General features: G+C 22.4%; 1 protein-coding gene across 1 annotated transcript in view; it reads left to right on the top strand.

The window, feature by feature from the left end:
- Window positions 1–2,023: 2,023 nt before the first annotated feature.
- LOC117591604 (NADH-ubiquinone oxidoreductase chain 5-like) overlaps window positions 2,024–3,353 on the top strand; it is a gene marked incomplete at both ends in the record, with an annotated part of 6,724 nt that continues 5,394 nt past the window's right edge. The window contains 1 exon segment of the mRNA XM_034284917.1: window positions 2,024–2,539. Within this exon segment, the coding sequence (XP_034140808.1) occupies window positions 2,024–2,539 (516 nt within the window).

The raw sequence follows: 3,353 nt of genomic DNA on the forward strand, positions 1-3,353 counted from the left end.
GATAGCAATGTTAACAACATTAATAACTTTTTATATAAGTCAAAATAATATAATAACTTTATTAATAGGGATAGAAATATTATTATTAACAGTAACAGTAAAAATAATATATATAGGTGGTATATATGATGATGTTGAAGCAACATTATATGCATTATATATAATAATATTAGCAGGAGCTGAATCAGCAATAGGATTAAGTTTATTAGTATCCTATTATAGATTAAGAGGTAAAGTAAGTAATATATTATAATGTTTAATTGATTAATGTTTATTTATGAAGAACCTGTTTTAATACATTTAGGTTCTTGAATCTCTTTAGGTAATTTAGATATAAATTATGGTATTTTATTAGATTCTTTATCTATGTCTGTTATGGTACCTGTAGGTATAGTAACTTTATGTGTACTTTATTATGCTTTAGATTATATGGCACATGATCCTAATCGTAACCGTTTTTATATCATTTTAAGTGTTTTCGCTATATTTATGACTGTTTTAGTTGTTAGTGAGAATTATTTAATGATGTTTATTGGTTGAGAATTTGTAGGTGTTATATCATATTTATTAATATCTTTTTGAAGTACACGTATTGCTGCTATGAAATCAGCTTTATCAGCGATATTATTAAATCGTATGGGTGATACTTTATTTGTTATATGTTTAGGATTTATGATAACTTATTTTAATGCTTTAGATTTTGAAACTATAGAATTATTAACTCCACATGTAGATACATTTATATTAAATTTATTAGTTATTATGTTATTAATAGCAGCTACAGCTAAAAGTGCACAATTAGGTTTACATGCTTGATTATTATCAGCTATGGAGGGTTTTAATTGGGCTCTCGTTAAATTTCACCATATGAAGGAATACCCTAATGTAAATTGATCCGCTATTAATTATTTAAATAAGGAAAAATTCAATTTATATTCTAAATATTTATTTAAAAATATTCGGACTTTATCCGATTATTATAATAATAATAAGAATTATGGGCAATCTTCAGGAAATCAAATATTGAATTCCTCAGAGACTTTACGTGAAATTACTTATATAGATAATAATTTTAAATATTGATTAATAGGTTTTACTGAAGGAGATGGTTCATTTATTATAAATAATTCCCGGGCGAAGCCAGGGGATCCCCAGCGCGACTGCGCTGGGCATTATAATAAATATCTCGAATTTAAAATTACACAATCTAATAAAGATATATCTATTTTATATTATATTAAAAATAATTTAGGTTTTGGTTCTGTATCTTTACAAGATAAAAAGAATAATACTTATCAATATAGAGTTAGAGATAGAGAAGGTTTATTAAAAATAATTAATATATTTAATGGTAATATTATATTAAATAAATATAATAATAAATTTAAATTATTTATAGATAGATATAATGAAGTTTATAAAACAAATATTATTTTTATAGAAAATAATAATAAAGTATCTTTAGATAATGCATGATTATCAGGTTTTACTGATGCAGAAGGTACTTTTACTTGTAATTTTATAAATGATAAAATATCTATACGTTATATTTTATCACAAAAAAATGAAGATCAAGTAATGTTAGAATTAGCTAAATTATTAAATGGTAAAACATATATTTTAAAGAAATGTAATACTATGAATATGACAGTTAATTATACTAAATTATTACCTATAATTAAATATTTAAATATTTATAAATTAAAAACTATTAAAAGTATTAAATATAATATATGAATATGAATATATTATAATTATAAATCAAAAGATTATAAATTAAATAAAAAATTATTTATTAAAAATATTAATAAGATAAATAAAAATAAAATATCTTTATAATATATATATACTATATAAGTAAAAGATAAAGTCCGAACATCTATGAAAATAGAATGAGTTAATAATATATAAGTATATTATTACAACATATTAAAAATGCCAACACCTGTAAGTGCTTTATTACATGCTGCTACTATGGTTTGTAGTGGAGTTTATGTTTTAGTTAGATCATGATTTATATTAGAATATACTCCATCTATATTAATAGTTATCTTATGATTAGGTGGTATTACTACTTTAGTTAGTGGTTTAATAGCTGTAGTTACTAATGATATAAAAAGAGTTATAGCTTTATCTACTATGAGTCAATTAAGTATGATGATGTTAGCTATAGGTTCATCATCATATGATTTAGCTATATATCATTTATATTGTCATGCTTTCTTTAAAGCTTTATTATTTATGTCTGCTGGATCTATTATACATAGTATTATGTCTGAAACACAAGATATGCGTAAATATGGAGGTTTAATACAATATTTACCATTTAGTTATACTACTATGGTTATAGCTTCATTATCTTTAATGGCTATACCTGGTTTAACTGGTTATTATTCTAAAGATATAATTATTGAATCATTATATGGTACTTATACATTAAGTGGTTATATTATGTATTATGTAGCAACAGCATCTGCTACTTTAACAGCTGTATATTCATTAAGAGTATTATATTTAACATTCTATAATAATCCTAATGGTAATAAATATACATATGCTAATATACATGAAAGTATACAAATGGCAATACCTATGACTATATTAACTATTTATAGTATATTCTTAGGTTATGGTAGAGATAATGTTACATTCCATTTAGTTATGGGATTACCACATACTAATAATTTTATAGAAACTGAGTATACATTACCTGCAATATTTAAATTATTACCTTTAATATTAGGTTTAGGTTTATCATTATCTTTAGTTATAATGTATGAATTCTCATATAAAATAACTTCATCTTATGTTTATAAATTCTTTAACCAACGTATCTATTTTGATCAATTACTTAATAATTTAATTATTAGACCTACATTAAAATTAGGTGGTTATCTTAACACTTATACAGATAATGGTTTATTAAAAGTATTAGGTAGTACCGGTATTAGTAGAGCTTTAAATTATATGCCTATTTTATTAATTATAAATTTACTTTATTTATTTATATAAATGCCCAACGCAGTCGCGCTGGAGGTCCTCTAGCTACGCCTGGCCATTTATATTTTAATCTTTATTTATTCATTAAATTTTATTTATTAAATTCTTAAATTTATTTTAAGAATAACCAGTGTATATGTATTGACTAAATTTATAATTTAACAATTACTCTTCCCCCCCCCCCCCCCGGATTTTTCTGGGGGAGGGGGATGCTAAAAAAAAAGCAATAGAAAAAAAAAAAAAAATAAAAATAAAAAAAAATAAAAAAAAATATAAAAAAAAAAAAAAAAAAAAAAAAAATAAATAATAAAAAAAAAAAAAGAAATAATAATGCTAATAATATAAATATCATT

Source organism: Drosophila guanche, unplaced genomic scaffold (assembly GCF_900245975.1).
Source record: "Drosophila guanche unplaced genomic scaffold, DGUA_6, whole genome shotgun sequence".
Classification (NCBI taxonomy): Eukaryota; Metazoa; Arthropoda; class Insecta; order Diptera; family Drosophilidae; genus Drosophila; species Drosophila guanche.